Below are 17,688 nucleotides of genomic sequence, written 5' to 3' on the forward strand. Positions count from 1 at the left end.
CAAAGACTCATGCACTCATGCATGTCTGATTCATAAATTAACAGGATGAATTATGAGCTGACAGGTGGTGACTTCACTGTAGAGAATGTCAGGCTGCATCGTCATAAATCTGTAGGACCATCACAGACAACACTCAGCCACCTCATGTCACTGTTGCAAGTGCAGCAGGTCCCCTCCAGCAGGTGTTTCATCAGAAACTACAGTGCTGTTTGATGTTTCCAGTGCATTTGTTGCTGACTTCTGTAGCTTTCTTCAAGGAAGCATACTACAAAAATATCTCAAGTTCTTTTCTTCTACTGTTACAGTATATACATTGTATACTGTTACATTATTATGGACTAAATGTTTACCATCCTATTTCCATTTGTAATTGTCAAACACTATTTAGTCATTGAGGATTTTGCTCATTTACGCCTGTATTAAATAATTATTATTGGGTTTTTTTTTTCAGGGAATTTCTGGGTTGGCTGTATATTTGTTTAAAGCAGAACACTGGTCCGATTTAGAGTGATTATTTTTATGGGCGGCTAATAAGACAGTGTGGCCCTGGGCACAGGCATGCAAGAGGCCCCACCACCTCTGCTAGAACTACAGACTTTATGCATGTTTAGCCTCTTTTGTTGTTGTTTTGTTCTCTTTGTAGTCTTTTTGTTGTCATTTTGTGTCTCTTTGTAGGTGGTTTGTGTCTCTCTGTGGTCATTTTGCATGTTTATTTTGTTAGGATCCCCCATTAGCTGGGCCCTAAAACACTGCTAGTCTTCCTGGTTTCCACAGTTAAAGACATACAATAAACACTGTCCACCAAACAAATGAACACATTTGAAAACATGCATTGAAAATTATAATTGACACAAATAGCAAACTTAAGGCATATATTGTAGAATAAATAATGTGTCTATAATAAACTCTTTGTGGCCATTTTGTTTCTTTTTGTAGATGCCCCCCAGCTTTTTGGCATCTCTATTTTTATGTTTCTTTGTTGTCATTTTGAGTCCATTGCTAGAGAGTATGTGGACCTTTGAGTGCCATTTTGAATGTCAAGGCCAAAGATAACAGGGAAAAGACTGAGACTGCAAAGACAGAAACAGAGACGTAAACAAACCACGATGTCAAACCCCAGCCACATTTTTAAAACACTAGAGAAAGGAAAAGGCTGGCAACACATGGATGGAGATAGGATGTATTGTCTGTTTTTTCTCTTTTTTTTCTTCAACCAGTTTACAGATAACATGATCAATTGACAGTGTCTTCCAATTTGGTAAAGTGTCTGTGTGCAGTCTGAGCAGGTGTCATCTAATAAATAAATAAGTAAATGCATACACAGGAGTAAAGAAGCCACCCATGCTACTGACTCATGCAGAACTGTTTGACAGACAGCGGAGGCAGCCTCCGCAAAAGAAACAGAGAGAAAAAAATCTGCCTTGAGGCAAGAAAGACATGTAAAATTACTACACTCCCTGTGTCAATGTATGAGTCTCTTTTAACTGCTGATGCTACATTCACTTTTCATGAGGAAGTGAAATGTTTAGATTTAACATGCCTCACACTGCAGTCAAAAAGATTTGGAAAGAAAAAGAGACACAAATATACAAATTCTATTTTTTATTTCTACCTTGTAACAGAGACAATTTGTGATTGATTTGAAAACAAAACAAAAACAAAAACAAAATACTGTTAATTTCTGTTGTTTCTTTTTCTTAATTGTAACAATCTAATCATTTCATATCTACCCAGCGACAGTGCATGGTGCAAAACATCCCTGATTGATTAAAAAATCCTACACTAATAAGCTTGCAGTATCTAGCGTTAATTTTGTCAGTAAAAACAATGTGAACAAAAATACCAAATTCTTAGAGGTAATAACAACAGTAAATATAGAGTAACAAAAAAATGTTAGAAGCAGAGGTTTTTACAGCTATGGTAATGGGAATGAAAGTGGCCTTCATTGGACCATTTATTCAGAAGACAGATCTACATGTTCCATAACGTTTATATTATCCCTTACGGGAGCCGCCTCGTTGCACTGTGAAAGAAACTAAATGTTTTAACTTGAAAAGTTAGCGGCCAGGCTGCCTTTAAAACTGAAGTTGACTGAATTTGAGAAGTCATAATTTTGTAATGATTCAACTTGTCTTCTCAAATTCAGTCAACTTAAAAACTAAAGACAGCCCAGACACTAACTGTTTAAAAGTTAAAATGGTATGTTTTGCATTGTTGAAAACACAGTCCTTCTATTGGACGTGGTCTTCAAACATTATAGCGCTCAAGCCTGAACATTTTTTTTTTATTATCCTAAAAGACTAAAAATACATTTCTGTACATTTTCAAATCTCTCTCTACATCAAATCAACTTTAACCACAAAAAGGTTGGCCTGGATCATTTACAAATCAAATCAAAAATATGTTCAAAGGAACACATCACTCTGAACATTTTCCCCACTGTTTGGCTCAGCTCATTTCAATTTGGCCACCTTAAAATGTGAACAGAAGCTGCGAGTCATCTGACTTGTCCTGTGATAATGATGTTTATTGATGCGTTTTTCTTGCTATGTGAATATAAATATGATTTCCTCATACATCCTCTTTTATTTAAATTTATATTTCACTTCCTGAGTTGATCTTACTGGATGTGAATTGAACATGAGACACTATGAGGTCCATTGATATATTTTTTCACCTGCCCTCTCCTGCACAATATCTGATGCAGTTATTTATACTGTATGTAATTTGTTAGAAAGCCACACAGGATTTTAGATAAAGCTTACTTACACTGATTTGATTAAAAAAAGAAAAAAACATCTATTTTCTGAGGTACTGGGTTGAAAACCTCTTGCTGAGATAATGGAGGGAGAGTGGTGGGACAGGGTGACAGCTGAATCCCAGCCTCCCCACCCTCTGTTTAAGTATGTGCTGATGCACTGCACTTAACTTGACCAATATTTACTGCCTTTGCAATCTGGAGAGCTGCATGTGTTCATACTTGGACAGAGGGCTGAAGAATGAGGACGGGCAGTAGACAAATCAAACCAGACACACTGATTATGTAAGTGGGGAAAGTGTGTTTGGGGTTATTAAAAATGGGCAGTGAGATACCCTGAAACACTGTAAAAAAAGAAATATTTTTTCACCAGTTGCAACAGCCTGTGGACTGCTTTCACTGGGGACACCCTGTATGCCATCTTAAAACACAGTAGAAAGACTGCACAACGGCCTAATAATGGTGACATTATTGTAACAGAGATGGGTCCTTTTATGAAAGAGCATTTAGAAAGGGGATTTAGTCAGGGGGCGTGCGTTGTTTGAGGGTTCACAGTTGTTACAGGATCTACTTTGATAGTTTTTTATTAAGCGATTTGTTTCACTCAGTCTATGGCTCTTTATGCGTATTTCAACAGCAGACTGCTAAAAGAAAGCAACTCAAAAGATGACTCCTGTCACAAGCAATGCAAGCACTTCCACATTCTTGCTGATATAATTTACATTGCACAATCTAAGAAGCATACAAAATTATCTGCTAGTTTCTGTACAGTGGTGGAGCTGTTCGCCTGGGAGTTACCTGAACTTTAAGCTAGTTTCACTGGTAATTTGCTGTACATGATTAGTGTCATCATGTTTTTCTTACAATAAAACAGTGATTTTGTGCCCAGATCATCCATCAAGTTTCAAGGACTACTGTTAGTAATGTGATCTACTTAGTTCCGTCCGAATGCTGTTTTCAGTGCTCAAGTTCCCAGCTGTAGCTTGCATGCAATTCTCATTCAGTGTGGGTTTAGATTAAAAGAAGCCCACTCTTTGTTTTTATGAAAAACTCAAGTGGTCTTGACTAGAGCACTTAGAATCAGAAAGGTCAGGGCAATGATTCACCATCTCATCTCACTTTCATAGTTTCGCCTTTGATTGCAGAAAAATGTGGAAAACCTTCAAGCCACTTTCTCTCGCGTATGCGGTGTTAAAGTTCAATAGATTAAATGCCAGATAAATAGTGGTACCTACTTGTGCAACATATCAACGGCACATTGTGATATTGTATTTATGTGAAGATTATTGAGCAATAGGAGCTCAGTGACAGAGCCATTCACTTACTGTTCCAGCACGACTTTCTGCTAAACTTCATTAAATACTTGTATTTTATTATAATCAAACAATCACTAGAAAAAAAAAACTTTTGCATTGAAGAGATTCCTAATCAAATATCTTTTTTCTGAGAGCAGCTTTGGACTGTACTCTCCTACAGTCACCGAACATCATCTTTGGCTAAAACACACTGAAGCAACATGGGAAATGCCCTATTGTAAGTATAAACAGGCTAAAATGAAACTTTCCAGCTTTGACGTTGTGGTGAGTCTCATTCATATGACATTTCTTTGCGTTGCTGTATTGCCAATTCAAGCTACCACACTCAAAGACAAGCACAGCCACTGTGCATGGCAAAGGCTGCAGACAAACATGACAAAGCAATGGCAAACACAAAGTGATGATGGCGTAATTCAAATAAATGGTTATTTTTATTCATCTTCAGCTTTCAGTGACCTAAAAACAAAAACAAGAAAAAGCGAAGAAACCAAACCATGTTGATTTCATGTATCTACAAAAAAAACTATTTCACATCCATGACTGTGTTCTTAAATCATTGGTTTTCAAAAAGGAAGAGAAAAAAATCGTATTGTGAATCCGTTTGATTAAAAGATTCACCTGCACATACTGTATATCCACCTGTGTGCCCAGTGTGTATGTGTGTGTGTGTGTGTGTGTGTGGTATGTGCCATTATCATTTGACCGTGCAACTTGACCCCCCCCCCCCCCCCCCCCCCCCATCACACAGACATACACAGACCTCTGAAACAGGATGTACAAAAGCTTGTGTTTAGCATTAAACAGTGCAGGGCCTTAACATAAACAGCAAAGGCTCCTCTTTCTCTGCCCCTTCCCCTCCTCCCCTGCACCCAGGATGAAAAGTACATCACAGATGGGCACGAACCCATCTCTACAAAATGACAGGAAAACTGAACAGAGGGTACAAGAGGAAAAAAGAAAAAACAAACATACAGAATACAGCAATTCCCTCTGTATCATTCTCGCTTTTTTCTTTTTTTTTTTTTTACACACTCTCCAAAGTGCACGCAAACAGCCAAACAAACAGTTAAAAAATAGTTTTAGAGAGAAAAAAAAAACATAATTAAACCCTGGACACTTTGTCTGCTTTGTTGCTGTTTGGTGACGAGGGAGAAACGAGTTTGGGAGGTAGAGGAAAAAAGAGTGTTGGGCGGACAGGGGGTGGCAGGTTGTGGGAGGGGAATCCAGCGGCTGTTATTTCTTGGCCTTGCCAGCCTTGGCTGAATTTCGCGGCGGGGTGACCGGTCTCCCAGATCCCATTCCTGCCCCTCCGCTATAAGGATACAATTTCTTGTCTGCTGGCTTCAGAATCTGAGAGACACACAAAGACATTCTCATTTGGGTTGGTAGAGACACAAGCAAACCTGTCATGATTGACAGTAGAAACCCTTCTGACTTATTGTTACTAGGAAAAAAGAGCTGAACCCATTCATGAGAATTTATTGAAGGGCAATTTGATTATTTGTTTTTTTAAGAGTTTCTATCATTCTGTAGCTTCCCAGTAGTGATACTGATTCATGACCTAGGTTTCTGCAAAATGTTGTTGCTATAAACCTGTGTTGCATGCTGCTAGGGACACTGCTTCAAAAAACTAATATGACTAACAAACTAAATGATCAATCAGTGGTAGACGAGCAACTCCTGTGCACGATGAGGTAAAATGACTTATTCTGGTAATGACTGGTGAAGGCAAGGTAAAGCAAAACTAATCTAAATATAATGTACACTTAGTGGTATTGATTTTTTATACATTTTGCTGTTGTCCCCATCCACAGCTATGGGACTCCTTTGACAGATTTAGTCATTTTACCTTGCAACTTACCACTGCCTCTGATTTGTTACTTTGTGTTATTGCGTGACTTTCGGGATGAAACTAACGTGGCCTCCAAAGTAGTGCATTGCTCAGCTTCTGTGCCCTGGTTCTCCTGTCTGCTTCCCTGGAAGCGTGCCACCCCTCACTCTCTATGCTTACACTGTCTGCAAACTGCGTTTGTGGAGGACTGAGTGCAGGGAGGGCATCAGCGGTGCAACCCATGGCACTGATTCTTGCTAACGGCTGATTGTAAATTTCCATTTTCGAAAACACTGAAAAGAACACAGATGGACCTGCCCTTCAGTGACCCATAACGGATGATTTTGGTTTGGTACTGGTCACAACAAAAGACATGCATCAAATACAAATATGTTTCATTACAAAATAAAAAGGCTCTGTTTTACACACCTGGAAGGAGCACATGAGTGTCTCATCCACACTCATCATGGCACCGGCATTGTCAAACTCTCCACAATAGTTGGGAGCAGAGAATAAGGTGACAAGTTGCCTCTTGGCGAAAAACTCATAACCGTCTTCTACAACCTGAGGACAGAAATGAGACGGTCAATACCAGAGATGATAAAACAGAAGCAAGAAAATGAACAAATCAGTCAGTTGCTTGTTGGTTTTAGTCCAACCAACACAGGTTCAGGGTCCACAGAGATTCAAACTTTCAAGAATTTTTTTCAATATCAGATTTTCCAAACTGCTGTTTGGTCAGTTAAAAGACAGAGCTTAGGTATGATGCTTTTGTTATCCCTTTTTTGCAAGTGAAACAAAGAAATCTTTATTATAAAAAAATAACTGAACTGTTTTAACGTCATTCAGTTCCTCATTACATTACCTTTAAATAAGCACAAATTCAATAGTACACATTGATGAAAAAACCTTTAACATAACCTGTAACATGAAAAATATATTTTTTTTAAATTGCTGCTTCAAAAGCCTCTTCACTATCTAAAATATATCATAATTCCCTCTCTAATATCTATCTTATATTGCTGTAAAAACATTAACAATTTTCTCCATCAAAAAGTTTCTCACTAAAAACTAATTTCTACAGGATTACACATCATGAAAATACAATTTTGCTCGCCCAGTTGTCATTTTTACTAAGTAAAGCTTGAATGTATCATAATGTTACTCAGTACAATTGGTGGCGCGAGGAAAATACTAGCTAACACTTGCTAAATAAAAACAACCATATCAGGGTAATAAACAGTCCCATGCTTGACACATAAGCAACAAGGTTATCGAAACACTATTGTGAAAGATTCTCACTATGCCAGCAGACAAAAAAATGACATTTATTCCATGTGACTCTGTCCTCGCAGCCCCAGAAACCTTCAGTACCCCCCTTTCCAAAAACTGATCTCCACAAATCTCACAAATGACCTATTTTGTATTGAAAACTACTATTTTCACCAAAAAGTGACTCATTTTCACCAATGTAACTTTGTTGAACTGAATTAAATCCCCAATACTGGTACACCACTATTTCTGTCATAAAAAGTAAACAAGGACAAATTCTCTTTTCATAGTTTGATCTGGCAGGGGCACAAGGCCTCCTGGCTAAACATTACCTGATGCGCCCTGCATATTAGGTCCATGTCGTGTTTGTGCAAAAATTTGGCCACCACGTCTGCCCCGAATGTGAAGGAGACGCCACGGTCGTTTTCGCCCCAGCCCAGCACATCTTTGTCTGGGTCCGCCCACAGGAGGTCACACAACAAACCCTGGTCAGGCACGTCTGTGGGTCGCATTACTCTGCGGATCTGCTCCATAGACTGAAGATCAGGAGAGAGGCCTGGAGAGAACCCACGCACCCATCTCAGTCTGGTTTGCATTATCCGTTCTGTATCACCTCATAACATCTTCTATTAACAACACCTACCTCCATGACAGCAGAAGATTTTCTCATCTACAATGGCAGCCACAGGTAAACAGTTGAAGCAGTCTGTGAAGGTCTTCCACAGCTTAATGTTATACCGTCGCTTACCTACCAACAGATCAGGAGAGATGGAAATTCAGTGCAATGGTTAAGAGAACAGATTTGGCACTTTTTCTTGTTTACTCTGCACTTACACTCATCATAAAAGCCATAGATTCGATTGATAGAGGCGCATTCATGGTTTCCACGCAGCAGGAAAAAATTCTCTGGATATTTGATCTTGTAGGCTAGAAGCAGGCAGATAGTCTCCAGTGACTGCTTCCCTCTGTCTACGTAGTCACCGAGGAACAGGTAGTTGCTTTCTGGGGGAAAGCCTCCATATTCAAACAGCCGGAGCAGATCATAGTACTGGCCATGAACATCACCTGCAGAGGGCAGTAGAGGAGTGCAATCAAAACACCACACTTTCACTGCTACTGAGTATAGCAGCTTATCAACTGATACAACTGGCTATTACAGATGAGCAAACTGTCTAGCAAATCATGAGCAAACAGGTGATCATCTTCTCTTGCATCGGTCTGTCGGAGTTGGACCATCTTAGATGGTGTTTCACACTTGGTCTTGATGCATTACTGAAAACCACTGACCACTACATTAAAACTCACCACAGATTTTGAGGGGAGCCTCTAGTTCAAGCAGGATTGGCTGGCTCAGGAAAATTTCACGGGACTTTAGGCAAAGGCCACGGATCTCACTCTCTGTCAGCTGGACATTCTTCCCTGGTCGAGAGCCCTTGACTGAAAAAAAAAGGTAAAGAGGAAAGATGTTTTATGGGAGATGCAACAAGACGCACCTGTACTCAGAGCTGTAAGAAAGTCTGAATGAAGAATGACAGGAGGCACAGCAATGAACGTGATCCTCAGATTTTAAGCCAGACCACCAGCCTGGGAAGTAAACACCTCCCACCAACCAAATGCTGACAAACTCTGTTAGCAATTCAATCTAACAGCCACTTCAGCAGGTAACCAAATTGTTTAAAGGCAATATTATACTTTGCACTTTAAGTTTTGTAAATAATATGTTACTAACACCAGATGCACTTTTATCAAACGAGCATGAGCGTGCAGCATCTGAGAAAACCTGATCAGTGGAAAATAGTCTGACGTTGTCAGCCTTAAAGGCATGTCTTTCTGTTTAGGTGGCAGTTCAAACCCGAGATCAGGAAAAAGCATGAAACCCACATCCCCCGTCTAGCCAACATAGCTGCTGCAAAGACATTGCAAACACGTAATTAGGACTCTCTTAATATGCACTGTTAGGAAACAAAGAATGACACACCATGTGCTGTAATAACACTGTTCCAAATATAAAATAAGGCCAAGAAACGGGCTGTAATATAAAATTAAATCAAGTATAAACTGTATTTATCATGTAATAATGAAGATAACATTCTGTTCCTGGCACTGAGTTACTTTCACTGATGCAATCTGAAGAATTCAGCAGGTTTGTCAAGTCTCTCCTTGTCATCCTTTTTTACACTTAACACACACTCTGAACAGAGCCAAACACAAATCATGATAAAGACTTGGACAAGAAACCCAGCTTATTTTCCTGACAAATTATTTGTCTTACACAGAGCTAAAGAGGGCAACGGTCAACTGAATTCTGAATCATTTATCATCAGTCAGAACAATCAGTGTACGCAATGCTGTCATTCAACAAATGCACACAAAAAAACCCATGAATATGCTGTAGAGACAGAGAGGTGGTAACAGTGCCGAATCGAGGTTTATGTAAAAGGGACAGCCTGCAGGACGGGATGATGGGCGGTATACCATATAGCAGAGATGGTAAATGATTAGCATTTCCATTTTAGTCATTGTTATTGTTTACAAAGGGCTGCCCACACATACTGTATGTTATATGTCACTCCTGAGGCCAGCATTGTTGTGTTAAATGCCATGATCCTAATGCCTCTTATAGCAATATCAGACTTACATAGTTCTTTTAAATCTTCAGACACATTACATAGGAAAATACATTTAAAAAAATAAAATAAACAAATAAACAATTAGGTTTTTTTTTCTTCTGCGATGCAGGCATGCTTTCTAAAATCACATATCGGAGCAGCATGATGCATGACGCTGTCGTTTAGTTTTTGTAAAATGCAGTGACAACATAATGAAGGGACTTCAAAGTGGCCCTATAATGTAAACTCTATGTGAAAAGGGCCAAAGAAACCCTTCAAGGATTTGAGCAGTCAGGGAACCCACTGTGTCCTGTTGTTGCTGCTGCCAAATCCATCAATCTTTTATCTCCTTAAAAAGCAGACAAACTATGCAAACAATCTATGGAAAATCAACAAAGTAACTTTAGCTAGGTTGCATGTTTTAATCTGTAGCCTATTATGCTCACTTTCCACCAGCTACGTGTTTATAATGTAACGGCAACATAATGAGAACCTCTTTTTTCTCCTACGCTAGCTACTGGAGCTCATGGAGGTGCACTTTGTGGCTCCATGTTTATACTGATTTGTAAAGTGGCTAGCACTTTTGCTGTAGAACTACTTTGCTTAGCAGAAGAATGATTATTTGTTAACAATAAATTATTGCATTTTTACTGCGTGCTGTGTGGGCATGGGTAGTATGTAATATTTCATACCTTTCACAAGGGTATACATTTTCAACCAGTACATTTACAGTCCTGTAACTTATCCCTACACCACTAGATGTTCCAGTGTCTTTCAGCTCAGCTGCCTGTTTCATCGGTAGAAACCAGAGACTGAGCTCTGGTGGTACATGCTGTGCACTACATATAATTAGTTTAACTGAAAGTGGAGCGATTGCATTCATGATGATATTGAAAAACATAACTTCGGGACTTCTTATTACCGTGGTATACTGTAACACTGTGATAATACCGCCCAAGCCTGGTGTGGTGTCTATTTTATGACACATGGCCAGGTACATGTAGTAACAGTCGTAAAAATAAATTTTGCTTAAATATCAATATATCAATACCGTTTATAATTCAGATAAAATATTTTCACACTGACATGCTAACCATAGCGTGCATACATGTCTCTCATGCGTCTATATCTTAGCACCTGTTTGTCTATTGCGGCCTTATGCAAGACTGCCCCTGATGGAGTTTGGAATCTGGTTTGTTTGTATCACTGACAGAATCAATCAGACCCCCATTCCTACATGTGCTGCCACTGATGCCAAAGCAAATTCCAACACAAACTGTACAACCCTACTAATGAGGAGTCTCATTCCCACCCAACAAATTCCATCACAGCCTACAGAACAGGTAATGTACATATAGCAGAGTGACCTGCCTCCTACTGTCTGTGATGATTATCTTCAGGCTGGGTGTGAACAGAGCTCTCTTTTATATGTTCATGGGATTGATTTAACAGTTGTTAGGTGGTTCACCAGTTAACAGATGAGTAAACAGAGGATTGTATTCACCTTTAATCGCCAAATAATAAAAGTGACGAACATAAAGGGTGAATAATAACAGCAGAACTACACCTATCAGACTAGATGTTTCACAACATTACGTCTGTAATTTTACTTTCTGCTAATGATAAAACTACAGGCAGATTCAAAGACCAAGACAAATACAGAGACACCAATTACTCGTGGTAGTTATCCATCCCCTGAACAAGATATTCCAGTTGAACATTGACAAAAAGAAGTACCACCACATACCCATATTTGTCACGCCTAAAACTAATTTTAAATACACACTACTTCCTTAACAATACACACTACTTACTTCACAAGAAACCAGTATAATCAGATTTAAGGATTCTTCAAGTCCTTAACTAAAGAAAAAGAATACCATTTCTACAGCAGAACAAACCTACATTAACACAGGTGTAGCAGGTGTAACCATCTTTGATTCAAATGAAATGATTAACACAGATATGACATCTTGCTACAGAAGACCAGAGCTGAATCTCACTGATTTATTAATTGTTTGTGAAATGTCAAACAAACAAACAAACTACCTAAGGTGATTTCTTTAAACTACTTTGACCACCAATCAAAAACCCAAAGTAATTCAACATATCATTTCCTGTACTGTACTTTGCTGGACTGTACAACTCTCAACTATACTATACTTTACAGTGATTTGTATTTAAGGATGATTCATACTCAAAACAGTCTACTCATCTGTCTTGACCTTTTCTAATGTTCAGTTTTTTTTAAACTTGTCTAGAGAGGTGTTCAGTTTTATGATCACCTTTGAGGCTGTAGTTGCTTTCTAGTCATCCCAAAACCTCCATTCCCCACAATATTTAGTTTTCCGTCTTTTCACACTCAAATCAGAACTTAAGCACTAAGTAAACTAAAAGTGTAATTGCTCTGATCTGAAAAAAGGCTCTGATGGCTTAACGTAACCTAAAACTTTATATAGTAAATCCTCGGGCTGTGGAGCCCAAAGTAACATAAGAGAAATATGTTCCCATTTCATCCACGGTCAACACTTAGGCTCTGAGATTCTTTGGTGAAATAACTTTACGAAACACTTAACCGTATATTGGCCATGGCTGTATCATTAGGTTCAACATTACAAGTCTGTGATCCAGCAAGTGCTGGTAAGATAGACTGATGTAAGACTCCATTGATGCCATATTTTTCCTCATTGTCCCACGTTTAAAAGGTTTTAAGCACATTTTGTAACTAGGGAATAAATCGAATATACTCAGTATATAAAAAACAAATAGTTGCTTGTGATAGCTACTTTTCATTTTGGAGCCACATTTCCGTGAACTTACATTCCCCATCTTAATAGCTTCTTAGTCTCTCTTCCGTTCGCAATTTGTGAATCTGGCAGAAAGAGTAACACAAGTTACATAATGCAAGACGTAACACACAAATCCACAAAAGTGAGTAATAAAGTATATAATACTTAGTAGATGTGGTAATATAGGTAGATTTGATAAGGTGTTCTTAAGCCCAGTTCAGACTAAAGATTCACAATGAAATGATTGAAACGTGCAACGACTCACAATGCACCAGTCTGCAACGTTTTAAAAACCTGCCAGTTTACACCAGTGACACCAGACAAAGCAGTGTACCATCTCCATAGCAGCTACTCTCTGTACTTTCACTCTGATTTCCAGCTTTTCAGGATCATTTTGTAACTTGATATGATTTGTAGCTTCTTAAACTATGTATGAGGATTGTGAGAGTGAGACCGTTGCTATAGTTGCATTTAATGATGAAATACTGAAAACATTTAAATAATGATTGGCTGATGAAACAGATGGCCTGCCTAATGGTTTAAAAACAGCCGCTGGAGATTTGACCAGCTGAATTGCAGGTGACACCATCAGCCGGCCTGAGTCGAGCTAAGACCAGCCAGTTCACCCTGCTGAAACTTTTTTCTGCTATGTTCTATCACAGTTTCATCTTGTGGTTAATCTCTGGTCTGAACTGGGCTTGACATGTCTCTTCTTACATGTCTCAGTCCAAGGATGATCTAAAAAGTTATGATATAAAGTTATTTCATGATATTTAATTTTTTAAGATCAAATTTAACACTTTTTACACACGGAACAAAGTTTACATAAGTTTACATAAAATGACTACACTTATGCCACCACAGCTCAATTCAAACAAAAGAGGAGTCCATCTACAAGATGCTGTTTCGTTACACTTGCAGGTTTCCTTTGTGGTGAATATATTCTTGTCTCCACCGACAACTGAGTAGCAGGGAGTCGACAATCACAGCATGCATGAAAGAAACATTTGTGACTGATCAGACAGCTTCCACTGATTGGTCAAATCAGTTTCTATGTGAAAACAGAGCTCTTGATTTAATGTACTGGGGAGAGTAATTCAACAGGTAAGACCAATATTGCAAGAAATCAAATACATTTTTGAAATACAAAATCCTGATTTAATTAATTGCAGTTATTATATAATCAATGACACCACATCACTGAGATAAGAAAGGATCAAATTACATTTAAACAATTTGGGAACTAACAAAACTTGCTGCCCTTTAACTGGATAAACTTTGATAAACTGTACCATAGACTGGATGGCTGAAAAATAATCCCCTAACTAACATTTGCTTGTATTCATATGGAAACAGAGGTACTGATCAAGTTTTTCATTTTTACAAGCAGCGAACTGTAACTTGATGCCATGCCTGTCACTCCCTGTGAAGCAAGCAGAGAACCTGGCACTTAATTACAGACCATCTCTAAGGAAAACAAATCCAGTTTAAATAGTGCTTGAAAAGCACTTGGAGAGGGAGGGGGAGCATAGAAATCAACAAATGGGTGTAAAATAATTGCCCTAACCATAAGCGGGAACAAAAAGCAAGGCACCAGACAGGGAAAAGTGGGTATAAATAAATACTGCAGTGCTGCTTGTCACTTTAAACCTGGATTACAGAAGGCTAAGCCCTGACAGAGCTTACTCCAAAGTTAGCCATATAGCCAGTGGGCAACAGCGAGTTTATGAGGGGTACAGACAAAAGGCTTTCCACTACACTGATCAGAAAACAAAGAGCTGGGCCAGCATAACAGTAAAGCCAGTGGGGTGCTGCTGGGAGTGCTGGAATCAACAGTTGGTTAGGTCCAATACTCCTGACTCAGTGTTGGTTGTTCTGGCTGAGCTTATGTGATGTCACGCTCTCCAGACATGCTATTAGCAACACACCCTCCCAGAGTTCACTTAGCTCTGGATCTACACAAGTAATCCAATTGAAACTGCTCATTATCCAAACACATTTAATTGGTTTGGTCTCGAAACACAGTCAGCAAGCACGAGGGTTGTACCTTGTTGTCCCCACAGGAGACTGAGCTGTTGTTGGATGTACAGTAACTTATCAATCTTTTGATGCAGCACCTGTAGTGAGGCAGGTATTCTTCACTAATCTTGAAAAGTGTGGACCAACACAATAGTAACAAAAACTGGCGGGTGGTTGTTCTCAGCAATATGACCACAAACACAGGCAAAAAAAGGTCAAGCGAGTTACATAAGAGGATATAAATACTGCCACTATCAGGCTTGTTTGTCTTCCCCTGCATTTGCCAGACAACCTTATCACGGCCCAAGTATAACAATCCATGTACAAAACACAGCACAGCAGGCAGGGTCCACAGTCAAAGTCAAACTCTCAGGAGGCACTATGACTGCACATGCATATTTGTGAATAATCCCAATCACCTCTACCAGCTCAGCTTAGGTCGATCCTGAAGCGCCTATATATAAGAATGTAAATAAACAAAAGGCTAAGATCCAATCTATTTACAATGTTAGGCCTGGGAGAATTTTCTGTACCCAACATTCACACCCAAAATATCTCCTGATACTGTGACTTAAGGCGCAAGTTTTATGAATCACACTTTGCAGAGGCCACAAGCCTCCTTACCAACACACACAATGTTGCTCCTGGGAAACAGTCACATGAAGAAGTATGCATACCAACATTTCCATAGGGGAAAAACACATAAGTGTACGTGTGAAGCAGGCATAATTTCTGCACCCATTGCACTTGCCTCACAAGGACAACTACAGAGGTCACAACCTTATTTCTTGTGCTCTTTAGTTGAACTGTACAGTCGGTGTGAGGAGATTTATGCTTCTGTTTGATGTCCACAGGGCTCCTGTTACACAATCATCATGTGGATATGAAGATAAAACAGCCCTGTTTTTCCTCACGCACACGCATGCACGCACACACACACCTCGAACCATAACAAATCTGTCTCCACACATTGGGAAATGGAGCAATTGTTCATGTCAGATCACCAATCACTCCATATCTGCCTTAAGAACATCTCTTGTTTTGTTTTTTGCAAAACCATACTAGTGCATTTTTACAACCTGAATCATTTATGCATACAATGTTTTACAGTAACAACATAAAAACATCTTTTGAAAATGTCCTTAAATGATATGAGCATTCCATTTATTCCTTCAAAAACAGCAGTGGAGGATCCGAGAAGGCCAAACAGCAGTTTCACACGGCATTACTATGAGCATGTGCCTATCAAAGCATCTTTGTTCCTACACCTCATTAACAAGTCACTCTGGGGAGAGTTGTAGCTGCAAATTGTAATCAGATCCTGAACTGCAAAACAGAAAGCGTAACAACAGCCCCCCCAATGTAACTAAGAAGGTGGGAAAAGGGGCAACAAATGGGGGCAAAAAAACTATGATTACAAGACTGTTCTTACAATAAACCAGTGTCAAAGAGTGCAAACATCTATCTACAAGTCAAAATAATCCCTAGCTGCCATTTCGCAAATAGCCACTCTCAAATCGTCCACATAATAACAGTAATTATTCAGACCAGGCATTTCTCTCACTCTGCATTGAAATACAAGAAATCATCTTCGCCTTGACGGAAAAAGCCAATGTAAAAAAATCATACATCCTAAGCTAATAATGTGTGAAAAGGTGTAATTTGCCTAAGATGTGTGTGATGATGCCTGCTTCTTCGTGGTACCTCACCCTGTAACGTCACCCATATCCCCTTGATTTGCAGACAACACTGTAAAAACGTATCTCTGATGACACAAGTCGGTTGCTATGATTTTAAATTGCCACATGCAAATAATGTTTGCTAAACAATCTGTAAAAACCAGAGCTGATTTGACTACAACCTTTCGTCCATATCCAACCACCGAGCTGGAGAGCACAGCAATCTTAAGTAGGCTAACGTTTCTCCAACATACCGTGCCAACCTTTCATTTAAGCCGATTTACCGAATACATATAACACACATTTCACTACCAACAAGATGTTCAATTATCTATGTAAAGTGCCAGCGACATAGTGGGTTTGATGCTCCTCACCTTCCAAGAGACGCTGAATTATAGAGTCGATGTTTAATTTGTCTGGCTCCGCCATTTTCTTTATTTTCTGACGTTGTCGGGCAGTCAAGACCTTGGTTTTCCGTGTTGCACCTTAGATTTCAAGAACAAAAAACAAAAGAGATGGGAACTGACAGTTACTCGTCATATACGTTTAAATTCACATCGGTTTGCTAACAAGGGCCTCGCAATAGCTAATCGAGCAATGTTACCAAGCTAAAACAATGAATGAGCCTCTGCGAGCTTAAGCTAACCAAGCTAGCTAGGTAGCTATTAGCCAAGTAACGTAAGCTATCCATATAAGCTAGCAGCGGCAAAACTGAAAGGCTAGTTGGCTAGCGTTAGCTGTGTAACATAACTTGTAAACAGATAAAATGTCCCCCAACCTGGTCCTCGGTTTAATGGCAATCCTCCCGGGGTGAATAATGTATAAATATGTATCCTCTGGGCTCAAGCTTGCCCCCTTTCCTTCAGTTTGTCCGGCTCCCTGTACTCTTCCCCCAGGAACTTTAAAAGAGGGCCGTGCCTACCGAAGCGTCTACGGTAACGTAAGAGGCTGAATCAAACCGAGCACATGTTTCTCAGGACACGATTGGTCTGTCTTTGAATTTATGTCGCATTTGATTGGAGGTGTGCTGCGTCTTTTAACCGCCTCCCCAGCCGTTTACAATGGGATCAATGGAGACTGAAGCGAGAGCTCAAAGTGCGCCGCCCAGTGTTTACAAATAGAACTGCAGCTTAAATCCTAAAATATATATATAACGTTCACTGTTGTTACATCTGATTTTGTTTTATTTATTTATTTAAAATTCAAAATTTTAAAATATGGCAACCGTATCCAGTTTTTATGACTCGTAGGGTGGCTTTTAGATTTTCTTTGTTGAAGATGTGTTATAATGCATATGTCGTTTGTAATGCATGTATGTTAATGTTTAGATTGTGTTTAGATTTCCAATGCAAAATTGTGATGTAATATGGAATAATTTCCTTATTAGAAAAATGTCAATCAAATCATATAAATCT

General features: G+C 39.2%; 1 protein-coding gene across 1 annotated transcript; it reads right to left on the bottom strand.

The window, feature by feature from the left end:
• Positions 1-4,475: 4,475 nt before the first annotated feature.
• ppp1caa (protein phosphatase 1, catalytic subunit, alpha isozyme a) lies at positions 4,476-17,230 on the bottom strand. The gene is made up of 8 exons (XM_042504669.1): positions 17,052-17,230; positions 16,648-16,758; positions 8,483-8,614; positions 8,012-8,242; positions 7,821-7,925; positions 7,510-7,733; positions 6,335-6,469; positions 4,476-5,424 (listed from the first exon to the last, which is right to left on the bottom strand). The coding sequence occupies exons 2-8, from the start codon at positions 16,700-16,702 to the stop codon at positions 5,308-5,310; spliced, it is 999 nt and encodes a 332-aa protein (XP_042360603.1). The 5' UTR covers positions 16,703-16,758; positions 17,052-17,230; the 3' UTR covers positions 4,476-5,307.
• Between the last annotated feature and the right edge of the window lie 458 nt (positions 17,231-17,688).

This window comes from Plectropomus leopardus, chromosome 17, assembly GCF_008729295.1.
Source record: "Plectropomus leopardus isolate mb chromosome 17, YSFRI_Pleo_2.0, whole genome shotgun sequence".
NCBI classification, from domain to species: domain Eukaryota; kingdom Metazoa; phylum Chordata; class Actinopteri; order Perciformes; family Serranidae; genus Plectropomus; species Plectropomus leopardus.